Source organism: Ochotona princeps, chromosome 25 (genome assembly GCF_030435755.1).
Source record: "Ochotona princeps isolate mOchPri1 chromosome 25, mOchPri1.hap1, whole genome shotgun sequence".
NCBI lineage: Eukaryota > Metazoa > Chordata > Mammalia > Lagomorpha > Ochotonidae > Ochotona > Ochotona princeps.
Genome location: NC_080856.1, coordinates 17058526 through 17072993, shown reverse-complemented (window position 1 = coordinate 17072993; position 14468 = coordinate 17058526). Strand labels below are relative to the sequence as shown.

The window sequence follows — 14468 nt, the reverse complement described above, 5'->3', positions numbered from 1 at the left end:
TCCCAACCTAACAGGTTGTCTATTGTGTCCATGAGGTCTTTGATTCTACTTAAGAACTAGCTACAAAAATATTTCATTTGTTTATGCCTCCTGATATGTACTTTTGGTTTGGAGCTCCATTCTTTTTAATGTGTCTTACAATCTCTCACGATTTCTGAAAGATGAGTTCAAGAAAAGACGGCAAACAGAGCTGTTGCTTGGGCCCGCACTCTGTGTGCTGTAACAGGAAATGCATTTCTGACACTTTTAAAATGAGCCATCACACGTCTAATCAACTTGGTTAAAACTTCCTTCCTGGTAACGGCAACACTTCCTCTGCATCTGGATATGAAGGGAGCCCCAGAAAAGCGGAAGAGTTCAGAGGCACACAGGGTAGGTTTAAACTTGTTTTGTTTTCAAAAATTAAACAAATGATCCTTCAGCATCATCACCTCCGCTGTTTTATCAGGTATTGCTTCCTTCTGTTTTTTTTTTTTTTTTTTTTTTTCTCTTTGTCGGGTCTATTTGGAATGGTGACATTTCCTTCTCAGGTAGCATATGTTTATCTGGAACTTCTCTCACAGGTCCCTGAGATGATACTACCACCCCGAATGTCTGTGTTTCATTGTCTAGTCCAACCTGGCTTTCGGATATCCACAAAGTTCCGGCAATAGTTTTTGCAGGTGCACTAGCTCTTTTTTTTTTTTTTTTTTTTTTTGCTTTGTTTTTGTTTGGGAGGAAGAGGGAGGGCTCTGGAGTCTGTGCTAGGCAGGCTTCATATTCTCACAGTTCACGCTTAAGGGCCACTGTATTTACAGTGTTCCTAACGTCTTCGCATAAAGGAGAAACCTTGCTAGCCTCAGCCATGAAGGGAGTAAGTAAGTACTGCTTAGCCTGCTTTCTTCTGCATCTTGTCTAACGCGGTCTGTATTGCTGTGTGTTCGTACATTGCCTAAATTTAGCCATGTTTTACTTCAAGTTCCTGTCAATGTTAATATAGTTTATGGTTCTCTTCTCAATGACTGTGTAATGTAGCCAACGACCGAAATGAGAGTTTTAAGCTACAAGAGTCAGCTCTGTTTTGGAACAACTGGTTTCACTTACTAAATATGACTTTAAAATATTTTAAGACAAAGGAATGCTGACTTTAGAAAAGTAAGTCATGCCAAGATTTGAACCTCAGTTTGAAACTAGTCTTTCTTATCTTTTAATCAGACTCTCCTTTTGGGTCTGTATCAAATACTCCACTATTTCTTAACAAAGCAAAGCGATATGTGTCTCACTAAAGCTAGTCATTTAGGAGAGAAATGGCATTTTGATTGACTTACTTTTGTTTCAACTGTTGATGTTTATTTGGAGTACAATATATTACATCACAATACTAAATAGTCAAAGCAAAATGCTTTCTTATTTATCTTTCAATTTTCATACTTATAATATTTCAATCATTCCGTGAAGGTTTCTTCCTTGCAAAATGTCACGTGTATCACTCAGATGCTTTGTGAATAGTAGGTACATAAATATTTATGGAAAAGTTAATAAGAATAAAGTGGTGAATCCTCGTTAGTAGAGATGCAGACATTAGAGCAAAACATAAGTTAATTCATGGTGGTCCAAACTGAAGGTTATTGGAGTTCAGAACTCCTACGGCTCTTCCTTCCAGCAACTAAACCAGAGGCAGATGGACTGAGTCAACACCAACTCCAAAGGCCTTCATCTTAGAGGAGCCCAGCCTTGGGTACCTCCTGTAAGGAATCACCCTGAAAACTAACAATAGTCAGAATGCTGCTACATGTCACAATTCAAAATTGTGTATCTCTGAAACCTCTTGGCTGCCACTTTACCAATTCTGATTTTTTTGTTTAGTTTTATGAATGAGATCACCAGCTTTCTTCATTAGAAAGGGAAAAAAATGAAATTAAAAGAGAAATATAGGAAGTTGACAAGGGAGAAAATACCAGAGCCCAGACAGTTTGGAAATACAGAAAGTGACAGGCAGTTGGGTAAACCGTCTGGGCTGTAAGAACTGTGAGGCAGAAAGGAAAGAAGTTGAAGACTGTTGGCAAAGCGAGGACTGAGTCCTTAACCCTGTTACTTTATTCATCCATGTGTTTCAGTATGCTGAAGAACAGCTTATACCATTTTGAGCTATTGTATCAGGCACTGTGCTAGATGAGTCTTACACACCCCTTTTGAAAAAGAACTTTTTCAATCACATAGAAAAGTACAAAGCATGATCAATGAACCTACATATAGATATTTCCCACACAAACAGGTGTATCATCCATTAACCCTCATTTACTGCTTACCCCCGAAATATTCTGCATCAAACAGCTGAGAATCAGGTTGAAAGATCGTTCCAGCAGGCCAAGGCACCCAGTTAGTCAGCAGCAGCGCCAGGATTCATGTCCCCCTGCACTAAAGGGCGGTACTGCAGCACTTGGTCTCTCTGGGTCCTTGTCAGTCTTCCACACCTCACTTCCCGCCACCTCTAAGCTGTGAAGGGAGGTGGGGAAGAGGAGGAGCAACATTTCTGGTGACAAAACCCTCTCATTTCTCTGCTCCTAGGTCGCACGGGGCATGGAGCTAGAAAGTTATGAACAGCCCGTGGTTCTGAGAGAGGACCACGGGCGCCGGCGGCGGAAGATGAAACCCCGCAGCGTGGCGGCCAGCCTGTCCTCCATGGAGCTCATTCCCATCGAGTTCGTGCTGCCCACCAGCCAGCGCGACAGCAAGACGCCAGAGACGGCGCTGCTGCACGTGGCTGGCCATGGTAACGTGGAGCAAATGAAGGGTCAGGTGTGGCTGCGGGCGCTGGAGACCAGCGTGGCCGCAGACTTCTACCACCGCCTCGGCCCGGACCACTTCCTCCTGCTCTACCAGAAGAAGGGGCAGTGGTACGAGATCTACGACAAATACCAGGTGGTGCAGACGCTGGACTGTCTGCGCTACTGGAAGGTGCTCCACAGGAGCCCCGGCCAGATCCATGTGGTGCAGCGCCACGCGCCCTCGGAGGAGACGCTGGCCTTTCAGCGGCAGCTCACCGCCCTGATCGGCTACGATGTGACGGACGTTAGCAATGTGCACGACGACGAGCTGGAGTTCACACGCCGCCGCCTGGTGACCCCACGCATGGCCGAAGTGGCCAGCCGCGACCCCAGGCTCTATGCCATGCACCCCTGGGTGACGTCCAAGCCCCTCCCAGAGTACCTCTCTAAGAAAATTAACAACAACTGCATCTTCATTGTCATCCACCGCAGCACCACCAGCCAGACCATCAAGGTCTCAGCGGACGATACCCCCAGCACCATCCTCCAGAGCTTCTTCACCAAGATAGCCAAGAAGAAGTCGCTAATGGACATCCCGGAGAGCCAGAACGAACAAGATTTTGTGCTGCGCGTCTGCGGCAGGGATGAGTACCTTGTGGGTGAGACGCCCATCCGAAATTTCCAGTGGGTGAGGCAATGCCTGAAAAATGGAGAAGAGATTCATCTGGTACTGGACACACCCCCGGACCCCGCCCTGGACGAGGTGAGGAAGGAAGAGTGGCCGCTGGTGGATGACTGCACAGGAGTCACCGGTTATCACGAGCAACTGACCATCCATGGCAAGGACCACGAAAGCGTCTTCACAGTGTCCCTATGGGACTGTGATCGCAAGTTCAGGGTCAAGATCCGAGGTATTGATATTCCCGCCCTGCCCCGGAACACCGAGCTCACAGTGTTTGTGGAGGCCAATATCCAACACGGACAGCAGGTCCTTTGCCAGCGGAGGACCAGCGCCAAGCCCTTCACAGATGAGGTGCTCTGGAATGTGTGGCTTGAGTTCAGTATCAAAATCAAGGACTTGCCCAAGGGGGCCCTTCTGAACCTCCAGATCTACTGTGGCAAAGCACCCTCACTGTCCGGCAAGGCCTGCGCGGATGCTCCCGGGGCTGAGTCCAGAGGCAAAGCCCAGCTTCTCTATTACGTGAACTTGCTGCTGATAGACCACCGCTTCCTCCTGCGCCATGGAGAGTACGTGCTGCACATGTGGCAAATCTCAGGGAAGGGAGAGGACCAGGGCAGCTTCAATGCTGACAAGCTCACATCGGCCACCAACCCGGACAAGGAGAACTCCATGTCCATCTCCATTCTTCTGGACAATTACTGTCACCCAATAGCCCTGCCTAAGCATCGACCCACCCCTGACCCTGAAGGGGACCGGGTCAGAGCTGAAATGCCCAACCAGCTTCGCAAGCAACTTGAGGCAATCATAGACACTGATCCCCTTAACCCACTCACAGCCGAGGACAAGGAACTGCTGTGGCATTTTAGATATGAGACCCTGAAACATCCCAAGGCATATCCTAAGCTGTTTAGCTCTGTGAAATGGGGAGAGCAAGAAATGGTGGCCAAAACATATCAATTGTTAGCCAGAAGAGAAGTATGGGATCAAAGTGCTTTGGATGTTGGACTAACGATGCAACTCCTAGACTGTAACTTTTCTGATGAAAATGTAAGAGCAATTGCAGTTCAGAAACTGGAGAGCTTGGAAGATGATGACGTCTTGCATTACCTTCTGCAGCTGGTCCAGGTAGGGATGTGTGTGTTCCTTCTCTGAAGGAACCTATTTGCCTATTTCTCTGAAGGAACCTATTTGCATGTGCATAAGCATCCCATTCAGTTGTCATCAAATGCCCTTTGTGTGCAGCCCTACATGGTCAAAGCAGTTCTGAGGAAATCCAGCTTACAGTATAGAAAACTGATCCAATGACTTTTTCACTGGGTTATCATTATTTTATGATACAGTTCCATAGGCTCTAGGATTTCCCTTACTTCTTTCCCAAATCCCCCATACAATGATTTACCCTATATTACTACAATAGCATAGTCCTTCCTGAACAGTCATAAGTCCATCATTCTGTTATTTAAGTATATCCTGACACTACAAAATTATTTTTTTAAGATTTTTTTATTTTATTTGGAAGGCGGATTTACAGAGAGGAGAAACACAGAGAGAGAGATAGTCAGAGATAGAGAGAGACAGAGAGATCTCTGTCCACTGGTTCACTCCCCAAATGGCTGCAACAGCCATAGCTGAGCTGATCTGAAACCAGGAGTCAGGAGCCAGGAGCTTCTTCTGGCTTCTTCCAGGTCTGTTGTCTTCTTCCAGTTCTCCCACATGGGTGCAGTGACTTGAGTCATACCTCTGCTGCCTTCCCAGGCCATAGCAGGCAGCTTGATGGCAAGTGAAGCAGCCAGGACTTGAACTGGTGTCTACATGAGATGCCCTTGCTTCAAGGCAGAGGATTATCCTGTGGAGCTACCGCAACAGCTCACAGCCATTAGCCCTATACTTTGCTTGGGGAGAGAATTATCCCTGTGGGAATACTTTGCTCTCATTTATTATTTTAAAGATCATTTGACTTAATGAGTGTTTCCTTGAATGCAGGCTCCAAATGATCTCATGCCTTCTATGTGTTAACTCAGTCTTCTGACAACTATGGCAGAGGTCAAGCCAACACTTGGGTGAACGCCATTCACATGAGGAAACCGAGGCACAGCAACAGCAGGGAATGTGTCCAGGTCACAGGCTTGGAAAGAAGCCAACTCCAAACGTGAGGAGGTCCAACTCCAAGCCCTATGTTTTTCACCACCTTACTGCATCTATCTAACGTCAGGATCCTGCAGGCTAGACAAAACATGTCTTCCTGTCTGTGTTTATTACACTTAGTGTAACATCAACTCTTACATGAGTAGAACTTGAAAATTCTACCCTTTAGAAAGAATTGTATTTCCACCTGTGTTTCTTTCCCCCTAAAGTTAGGCAGGAAGTTAAAGGAGAAGGAACTATTTTCTGTTGAGTATAGCAGTTCTCAAATAACACTGTACCACTTGGTAAGGGAAAAAAGTAAAGGAATTAGATAGAAATGTTATTTTAGAGCACAGACAATTCATGTCCTAATTCAACAGCATATATTGGAACAACAGCACATACAAACGGATGTTTCATAACAAATTGTGTCAAATGCTTTGGGGTAAGCTACAAAGCGTGATAAACAAACATCCAGGACCAGAGGACCTTTAATGTGAACTCAGGGGTCCAAGGACACTTCTAAGTAGCTGATATTTGACCTATCTTTAGGATTAGCTAAGCTAAATACTAAACTATCCAAGCACTCTCCTTAGGAAGTCCTCGGAACTCTCTGATGAACATTTTGGATATGCTCAACTTTAACTATGAATCTTCATCTTCCCTGGGTCTCAAACCTGAAATGTTAAATTTGGTCCTTACTTTCATCTATTGGGTATATCTAGTATTTTTTTTTTCAAATGACTAGTTCAGATACTGACATAGTACTAAAAAATTTTGGCAAGACTAAGGAATCTTGAATTTTCTGCATTTCCATAACAAAGACAACATAAGGGGCCTGGCACAATGGCCTAGTGGCTAAATCCTCACCTTGCAACCTCCAAGATCCCATTTAGTGGCAGATTGGTGCCCAGCTGCTCCACTTTCCATTTAGCTCCCTGCTTGTGGCCTGCAATTGAGGATGGCCTAACGCCTTGGGACCCTACACCCATGGTGGAGACCCAGAGGAAGCTCCTGACTCCTGGCTTCAGATTGGCTCAGCATAGGCCATTGTGACCACTTAGGGAGTGAACCAGTGGACAGAAGACCTTTCTCTTTGTCGCTTCGTCTCTCTGTAAATCTGCATTTCCAATAAGAAATAAATAAATCTTTAAAAAATTTAAACACAGAAACAACATAAAACAACCTTGTGTGAGCTCTCTAACAAATCCCATAGCCTCTGTGGATTAGTCTTGGCATCATTTTCACAAGCAAATTTTGCAGAATGAGAAAATAGCGTTCTTAGAAATGTTTAAGTGAAAGAGACCAAGAAGAACTATGAAAACTGAATTTGTGGTCTTAAAGAAGAGTAGTCATTTACAAAGCAACTTGAGACATTTTCAGAGATGGCTAAATGACTCGGCCCTGGTGCAAATGGCTTTCTAGTTGAGATCTACATTGTCTTTAGAGAAGTGAAACACAAACGTCAGAAAGACTCACGTTTAGTTTAGAAACTTAAAATAGTCCAACAGTGGAGTAATACTGTTGTCTCAATGGCCACATTCTCAGAATTACACCTTCTGTGCCGCCTTTGTGGCACCTACTTGACCACGCCCATGAAGAGCTTTTTGAAAGCGTTAGTATAATTGAAACATTATGAAGTTAGTATTGATCATTTGCAAACCGGTAAAACAGAGTAAGAATTGTAAACTAAATCAAGAAGGCCTTATAAACTAGAGATTTTTTTTTTTTGACTGGGAGGGATAAAGGACAGACATTTCTGCTTATAAAGAAAATACTATAAGATACTTCACTGAATCCCTCTCTCCGTGTGCACAGATCATCCTCCAAATTTATCTTCATATATGCATTTTTTCAAATGTTTATTTATTTTATTGGAAAGACAGATTTCCAGAGAGGAGAGACAGAGAAAGATCTTCCATCTTCCTGTTTACTCCTCAAATGGCTGCCAGTGGTTAGAGCTGAGCCAATCTGAAGCCAAGAACCAGGAGTTTCTTCCAGGTCTCCCACGCAAATACAGGGTCTCAAGACTTGGGGCCGTCCTCTACTGCTTTCCCAGGCCGTAAGCAGAGAGCAGCTGGGACACAAACCAACCCATAGGGAGATCTCAGGACTTGTGGGAGTAGGATTCATCAAATGAACCATCCAGCCGGGCTCTCATATATACATTTATAATTAAACAGTATTTGTTAGTCTTACTGGTTTTAAAAGTATGAACTACTTCAGACACAAAAAAAAAAAGTACAGAGAATTCATCAGCCAAATATCCATGCTTCCTCCAAGACTGCACTGGAGGCAATTCAAGCTGCCACTTACATCAATATTCTTTACGTTGGCCTACTGATATGAAAACTACCAAATACTTAAAATAAGGTTCAGTCTCTGTCACAAAAAGCACATGCAATCATGGAATTTCTGATGGAAAGCTCCTTGTCCACCAAGGGGAAACAGCAGTAGTGATTGTTCTGTGTGAATTGACCTAGGCCTGCTGTTTGCTTGAAAAAAGAATATGTAAGACAGCCAGTGAGACACTAAAACGGGAAGCTGAAGGGGTTTTAGGAACTTCACATCTTACAAATATCTTTCTCCTTCTGTATACTTCTGTATCACCATTGTCTATTTCTTACAATTTCTTTTGCCTTTCCACTTTATACATTTTCAGGAACCATCTCATTCTTTTTCCTCTACCCTTCCAGTAAATTAAGGCAGCCCTTAATGGGAGCAAATAGCCTCACTGCTTCACCTTGGAAGTGGTCAAAAGCAAATAGCAAGAGTTAGGAATTCTGACCTCTAATCTTAGCTCGAGCATCAGCTATGACACACTTCCAAGCAAGTGGTTCACTTTGGTTCTAAGTGACCTCTAAAAAAACTTTAATGTGAGTGACTTTTAAGCATCCCTTTCTTATCACACTAGCCATGAAGACCCATGGAAACAGAACACCAGCTTGTCCTCATTCCTTCTTTCCCGACTTGCCAACATCAAATGCAGTCCATAATTGCTGACATGTTCTTCCTTTAGGCCGTGAAATTTGAACCATACCATGACAGTGCCCTAGCCAGATTTTTGTTGAAGCGTGGTTTACGGGTAAGTCCTTGCACTTTGATAACTGCATGACATTTTATGCTTGCAAGAAATGACTAATTGACCTAGGGCACAAGTCATAATTTCAACCTTCTTGTACTCGCCTTCAGAACAAAAGAATTGGTCACTTCTTGTTTTGGTTCTTGAGAAGTGAGATAGCCCAGTCCAGACACTATCAGCAGAGGTTTGCTGTGATCCTGGAAGCCTACCTGAGGGGCTGTGGCACAGCCATGCTGCAAGACTTTACCCAACAAGTCCTCGTAATTGAGATGCTACAAAAAGTCACCATTGACATCAAGTCACTCTCTGCTGAAAAGTATGACGTCAGTTCTCAAGGTACAGTGGCTCTGTTTTCTTGGTCCTCTTCCCAAACGCCTTCATCTCCTTGCCATCATCCCTCTGATTCCTGCTCTTCTGGGGGCCAAATCGTATCTTGCCAATTGCAGCCGCGAACATTATTATTTGTTTTAGTCTTCTAAAATTTGACAGCAAAATTTGAGTAACCAAATTTAAACTTCCTTTTTTATAACACAATGATTTTTTTAAACTGTATGGACATATTTTGAAAAAATATTTGAGAAGTAGAGAGATATGGGCAGAGATATAACTCCCATCTTCTACAAATGCCCACAGTCTATATTTGACTATATTGGCCTCTATAGTCCTCCTACATACGTATATATTCATCTATTTCTGTCCCCAGTTGCAGGGTGTATTCTGGGTTACATTGCTCATAGCAAGCCTGAGTTATCTTGCCACCTCAAACGGTTAATTCCTCAACAACAGGCCCATGTCCCCATTCCTCCAGCCCCATCCCATACCAAAAATATGAAATGCTATGAGTTAATATAACCCCAGGAAAGACTTTAGATCATAATTTCTTGAACTTACATGATTCTTGTGCACTTTTGACAATTACAGTTATTTTACAACTTAAGCAAAAACTTGAAAACCTACAGAATTTGAGTCTCCCGACAAGTTTTAGAGTTCCATATGACCCTGGACTGAAAGCAGGAACACTGGTGGTAGGTATCACTTGGATGTCTCCCTTTGGTCCAAATGTCTTACCAATGTTTCGTGTGTTTTCTTGAAACTGGTACTTGACAGAGCATGTGTTGGTAGAGGCAGGGAACCTGGGAAGTCCCTGGATGGGCCTCCATGAAGCCCACCTTTAATCACTGGTTACTAAAAACCTCAGTGCCAGGTAACTTCCATTTGTCACACTTCAGGTCTGCAGACAATGAGTTCCGTCAGTTTGTGTACATCTGAAACACTTCTTAGCCCACCTTTGTCTTGAAAAAGAACTTCCCTAAATGTAGACTTTTGTACTGAATGGTTTTGTTTGTGTTTGTTTCACTCAGTAACATTTTCTGGCTTGTGTATTTCCTGATGATAAATCTCCTGTCCTTGTATTTGATTCTCTCTTTTTTATCTCCAAGCTATGTCTCAGATTTTCTTTTATAGCTGTTTTTCAGCAATTTGATTATGATGTGCTTTGACAGGGATTTACTCATGTGTCTTCTGCTTTATTGTGCTTGGATTTGGGGGGTTATAACCTATCAAATTTGAAGATTTCATAGCAAAATACCTTTTCTGTCCCCTCTTCTCTCTCCTCTCCTTCTGAGACTTTATTTTAAGCTGCAGGACGCTGGGCTGGGTCTAGATCCTCTTTCTCTGTGCTGTTGCCTAGAGGCAGCACCCAACAGTAAACTGAGACAACCATCAGTGAGTTTACTCTCACATAACATTTCCAGATTTATGAGAAGGTCTTCTGTATTTTAACACACATATTGAAAATCACGTGCCAGCTAGGACTTCTGTCTGGCTGTTTACAGTGGTACTTTGCAAGAGAATTTGGATCTCTACAATGTGGATTCATTGCATGTAGAAAACACATGACTGCTTCCTTTCCAGATTGAGAAATGTAAAGTGATGGCCTCCAAGAAAAAGCCCCTGTGGCTCGAGTTTAAGTGTGCTGACCCCACAGCCCTCTCAAAGGAGACGATTGGCATTATCTTTAAACATGGTGATGATCTGCGCCAAGACATGCTGATTTTACAGGTACTTGGAGGTTATGGAATTTGGATTCTCTAAAGAACAAAAAGACTCCTGAAATAGATCTATGAGATACTCTGTGTGTACGCTGAATGGTGATCAGAGATTTCCTAACAAGGAATTTTCACTTTAAGAATGTGGCTGTGCCTCATTAGACATGCAATCCAATGGGCGCCACATTTCTGCCTATTCCAAAGATGCATTTCCAGCATTTCTGAGTAGCTATACCCCTCACTAACCTCTTCATGTATCCCATTCCAACTTCAACACTGCAGACTACAGCCACATTTACCCCTTCAGCCTTTTTCAGAGCGTACCTACATAACCATAGTCACAGTCCTTAAATATATCTCTAATACACATAGGCAGACTCAGAACAATTCGATGGGACAGAGAGAAAATGAGCAGGTAGGTAGTTGGAGTAAGTGATTAAGAGTGAGCCTATTGATAGGGAAGAAGGTATATGGCAAAAGTATTCATGCTAACCATCTTCATCTTTCCTAACATTTCTGGAGAAATTTTAGCTGTAACACATTTGCACGGTGGGATTCTCTAGATTCTAGAAGTTTAACACAAAGTTAACAATTTCTCACATGTAGTATTATCTACTTAAAAGACAAACTGTGGGGCCCGGCGGCATGGCCTAGTGGCTAAAGTCCTCACCTTCAACGCACCGGGATCCCACATGGGCGCCGGTTCTAATCCCGGCAGCTCCATTTCCCATCCAGCTCCCTGCTTGTGGCTTGGGAAAGCAGTCGAGGATGGCCCGGTGCATTGGGACCCTGCACCCGCGTGGGAGACCTGGAAGAGGTTCCAGGTTCCCGGCATTGGATCGGCGCAGCACCGGCCCGTTGCGGCTCACTTGGGGAGTGAATCATCGGACGGAAGATCTTCCTCTCTGTCTCTCCTCTCTGTATATCTGACTTTGTAATAAAAAAAAAAAAAGACAAACTGTGTACATCTTAGAAACAGTAGTGAGGGTTCAAGTACTCAGGCCCCTTCCACCCACATGGGAGACCAGGATGCAACTTCAGGCTCCTGGAGTCAGCCTGGCCCAGCTCTAGCTATTACAAGCATTTCGGGAATGAAACAATGAATGGAAAATTCTCTCTCTCTCTCTCTCTCCCTCCCTCCCTCCCTCCCTCCCTCCCTCCCTCTCTCTCTCTCTGTCTCTTTCTCTGTCTCTCCATTAATTTCAAATTAATGAATAAAATGGGCAAAATACACAGATTAAACATAGCCTTTTAAAAAATTGATCATATTTTCAATTACCTCTAAGTGTCTGTTTTTACTTATTTCTCATTTTGCTTCCTTTTCAATAATGGAATGTGTATTGCCCAGGAAATATTTTTTCTTAAGATTTATTCATTTTTGTAAAGGTACATTTACAAAGAGGATAGGCAGAAATCTTTTCCATCTGCTGGTTCACTCCTCAAATGACCACATGGGCAGGGACACAGCTGAACCGAGGCCAGAAGCCAAGAGCTTTCTTCTGGGACCCTTTGGGCCATCCTCCACTGCTTTCTTAGGCCAGAAGCAAGGAGCTGGATTGAAAGTAGAGCAGTCACAACACGAACCTTCGTCTGTATGGAATGCCAACATTGCAAGGTTAAGGATTAGCCGGTTGAGCTATAGCACTATCCCCTGCCCAGGAAGTATTTTTTTTTTTAGCCATGTTTCTTATTTTGTAGTTTTTAAAAGTAAACACAATATTAATATTTTTTCTTTTTTAATATCAAACCTAATATAGAAATACAGATAAGCCCTGGCCTGAATACCTTTAAAAATTACCTTTGGAAAGATACCCTGCATTTCTTTTTTTTAATGATGACATTTACACAGTTGATTAGGGTGGGAAGTGTTGAGGACCAGGGGAAAGTGGGTGAGACCATTGTTTCAAAATTTTCTTTTTCTTCCTTCTGTATTTATGGGAAGGGAGGAGATAACGGAAGAAGCCGCACTCAGACCCCCAACTGCCTCAGTACCCAGGGATGGGGAACAGCCACCTGATGTCATCACAGGATCTCCAGTGTGGAGCACTCTCCTAGGGTTCTGCTTAAGTGCTTTTGATAGTTCTAAAATGCTATCAATCTCACCAATCCTAACATGAGGAAGTCCTTCTAAGGTCCATTGGCTGACATAGCCCACCTTAGAGTGTCCATTCACCTAAATATGCTGTCAGTGCTTGGCTGGGGTAGTTGTCCATTTGTTCTGCCCTCCTTCCTCTGCTCTGCTACCAGATGTCCTCTGCAGGCCCCAGTGCAGGCACTTCTCCATTCTCCGTGTGCATCTGAGTATGCTGTACACTGCTCCATCTTTTCCACTAAGGAGGCCCAGTTCTGACACATGCACTCTATAGTCAATGCAGTTCTCCCCCTGGTTGGAGCTATGAGTCAAGCGGTTCAGTTGCAGGGATCCCGAAAATCCTTGTCTGACGATCCCAGACCTGACTCTTGTGTGTGCTTGCCAGTACGGGGTCCAGCTCAGTCTGTTATCTATATCAGCCTATGCACACACTAGTAGTTTCAATTACTGGTTTAGTTCTGTGTTCAGCCCCATGTCTTATGCAAACTAATGGATGCTGCAGCCCAGCCTAACCCAACCCACTACACATTCAGCCCTCATGTATACCAACAGGAACTACAGCCTAACCAAAGCTACCTCCAATAGCCCCTACCAGGCCTGCCCCCAGTCCTGGTTCCTATGCTTTCCAGTATGTGCAGCAGACTGGTTCAATCTGTTCCCACAATTCATTCAGCTCTCATATATGTCAGTGGGCACTGAACCTAGCTCAATCCAACAACCCCATTTTCCAGCACACACTCATGCCAGTGGGTGCTACCATCTGTCTAGCCAGGCCTGCTCATGTCCACTAGTGCAAGTTGTAGCCCACCAGACAGGTGCCTACAGTTTCCCCTGCTGGGCTAACCCCTAGTCCCAGATCTCTGCAATTTAGCTTGAAAAGATTTGCCCCCAGTCCTAGCACTTGCCAGCAGATACTGCAGCAAAGCCTAACTAGCCTGTATTTACTCTGGTTCATGCATGCACCTGCAGATACAGTTGGTTAGCCCAGTTGGTAACCCAGCTCATATGCAGGCCAACAGATGTTGTGGTTCTGCCCAGCCTGGTCTATTACCTGTCTCAGCTCTCATGCTTACCAGTGGGAGCAGTGGTCCAGCAAGAGAGCCCACACTGCCCCCTTACCAGCCTAACATTCTCTCTCCCTGGGTTTCATGTGTACTGATGGGTACTGCAGCTCAGTCTGTCATGTCCCGCCTCACCTCAGCATTTGCTGGCAGGTGCTTTAGTCTGTCCTGGCCCAGTCTGCACCCAATTCCAGCTCATGCTGGTGGGTGTTGTAGCCTAGCCAAGCCAAGCAAGCCCCCAGTTCTGTACCTAATGTCAACTGGCTGGTGTTGTGGCCTGACCTGGCCTGTCCTGTACCATGTCCTGGCTCTCAGATCTGCCAGTGGGTGTTATGAACTGACACAGCCTGGCCTGCCCCAAGACCTAAGTCACACACATGCTGGTGGGTACTGTAACCTGGCCTGGTCTGGGCTGCTCCTAGCCTTAGCTCTGGTGCTCACCTGCTGGGATCGTGTACTGACAGAGCAGTTCCCCAAACTCCTCTATTAGGTCTCCTCCCAGTGGCAGGTTTAATGCACACTGGTGAGTTCTTGGCCCAGACTTAGCCCACCTCCTGTCCTGGCAGGAACAGCAACTTTGTCCAACCAGCCCACACCTATTCCACTCTTACTATCGGGTTTTACAGCCCAGC

At 44.5% G+C, this 14468-nt stretch overlaps 1 protein-coding gene across 7 annotated transcripts in view; it reads left to right on the top strand.

The window, feature by feature from the left end:
• Positions 1–285: 285 nt before the first annotated feature.
• PIK3CG (phosphatidylinositol-4,5-bisphosphate 3-kinase catalytic subunit gamma) overlaps positions 286–14468 on the top strand; it is a 31312-nt gene continuing 17129 nt past the window's right edge. For 2 of the 7 annotated variants that reach the window (XM_004598596.2, XM_058654913.1), the window contains exons 1-6: positions 286–372; positions 2548–4554; positions 8573–8638; positions 8746–8971; positions 9557–9660; positions 10550–10696. In XM_004598596.2, the coding sequence (XP_004598653.2) occupies positions 328–372; positions 2548–4554; positions 8573–8638; positions 8746–8971; positions 9557–9660; positions 10550–10696 (2595 nt within the window). In that variant the 5' untranslated portion in view covers positions 286–327. Of the gene's footprint in view, positions 449–508; positions 663–797; positions 858–882; positions 1135–2547; positions 4555–8572; positions 8639–8745; positions 8972–9556; positions 9661–10549; positions 10697–14468 lie in introns of those variants that run through there. The other 5 variants (XM_058654911.1, XM_058654910.1, XM_058654908.1 and 2 more) reach the window with 5 other exon arrangements.